The following is a 1,455-nucleotide window of genomic DNA, read 5'->3' as shown; positions in this document are numbered from 1 at the left end:
AGACCAGGCAGACCCAGCAGCATCTGTGTGCTCAGCCCATGCAGTGCAGTGCCCACCTGCCTGCTGTCCTAGACAGGCCCCAGGGCCTGACACGCCACGGGGTCCGGCCAGCCTGGGGGTGGCACTCATAATGTCTGCTGTGCTCCTGGGACTGGGCTGGGAACCTCTGATCTGACAACCTCCTCTCCACCCCTCACGGGAGCAGCTGGTCCCCCTTTCACAGAGGCAGGAACCCAGGGGTCTTGGCGCCGAGTCCACTTGGCTCCAGAAGCTGTGCCTTTGCCTGGTGCCTGTCCTCCCAGGAATCACGCGGGCAGGCTCGCTGTTCTCTCTTGCTCTCACAGTGAGGACACTGAGGCTGAGAGAGGGAGATGTGCCCATAGTCTCACAGCCCCGGCCCCACCAGCCCACCCCCAGGGACCCGCCAGCCTGAGCCTGCTCCCCAGCTCCCTCTCCTCCCTCCCCAGCGGCACCTTCGAGCCCCTTCTCCCCAGAGGCCTCCAGCCCACTCCTGCCCATGCCAGCGGAGTTCTTCCACCCCGCCGTGTCCTCCAGCCAGAAGGGGCAGGAGAAGGGCACCGGGGCCGGGGCCCTCCCCAAGATCGCCCTGCAGGGCTCCTGGGCATCCCTGCGGTCACCGAGCGTCAACTGCACCCTCCTCCGGCAGGTAAGGCACCTCCCTGGCTCCGGGAGCCCCCTCCTCGGGGGCATCTGAGTTCCCGCTGGAGGTGGAGGGGCAGGTGGGCAATGGGAGGTTTGGTCTGGGGGCCACCTGTATTGGATTGGCAGGGCCACACCCGGGCATGCAGAGGGCCCTGCAGCCCTGAGACCCTGTTCTGTGGGTGGCAGACCCGGGCTCAGGGCTCAGGGAGAGGCAGGAGCTGCCCAGATGGCACAGTGTGGTGGAGGCAGGGCTGGGCCCAGGGCTCCTCCAGGCATTTGTTCACGCAGTAGCGGTCAACCCCAACTGTGTGCCCCACTGCGTGCTGGGCGTGCTGGGCTCGAGGCTGAAGCTGCTACAGAATGCGGAGTCCCTGCCCTGGGGCTTACATTGTGTTTAATGTATGAGTTCGGAGGTGCCTAGATCAATGCCAAGATCAGTGGGTAAAGAGTATATAGTCTGTTTGGCAGCCACACACACTGGGGAGAACATTGCACAGGAGAGGGGTCTATGGCGGGAGCAGGGGCGCTGGGAGTCAGGTAGAAGGTCTGGGAGGGCCCTGAGGTGGGAGTACGGGGGTATCTGGGATGGGCTTTCCAGGCAGCCTGTGAGCAGAGGTGGGGGGCGGTGGGTGGTGGGAAGCTTGGTGTGGAGGGGCAGGCAGGACCCTCAGGCCAGGGTCTGACAGGGCTTGAGCAGGCCACTTCCGGCTGCCTCTGGGGCCAGAGAGCAGGGTGGGGAGAGCCGGTGGGAGGCCGCTCAGTGACTGTCAGGAGAGCCACGCTCAGGGGCAG

At 65.5% G+C, this 1,455-nt stretch overlaps 1 protein-coding gene across 1 annotated transcript in view; it reads left to right on the top strand.

The window, feature by feature from the left end:
- Nucleotides 1–1,455, top strand: part of CACNA1I (calcium voltage-gated channel subunit alpha1 I) — a 108,137-nt gene that overhangs the window by 106,041 nt on the left and 641 nt on the right. Inside the window, exon 33 of the mRNA XM_015571918.1 lies at nucleotides 468–667. Within this exon, the coding sequence (XP_015427404.1) occupies nucleotides 468–667 (200 nt within the window). The remainder of the gene's footprint in view (nucleotides 1–467; nucleotides 668–1,455) is intronic.

Source organism: Myotis davidii, unplaced genomic scaffold (assembly GCF_000327345.1).
Source record: "Myotis davidii unplaced genomic scaffold, ASM32734v1 scaffold428, whole genome shotgun sequence".
Taxonomy (NCBI): domain Eukaryota; kingdom Metazoa; phylum Chordata; class Mammalia; order Chiroptera; family Vespertilionidae; genus Myotis; species Myotis davidii.
Note: the sequence above shows the minus strand (reverse complement) of the source record. Positions and strands in the feature narration are given on the sequence as shown.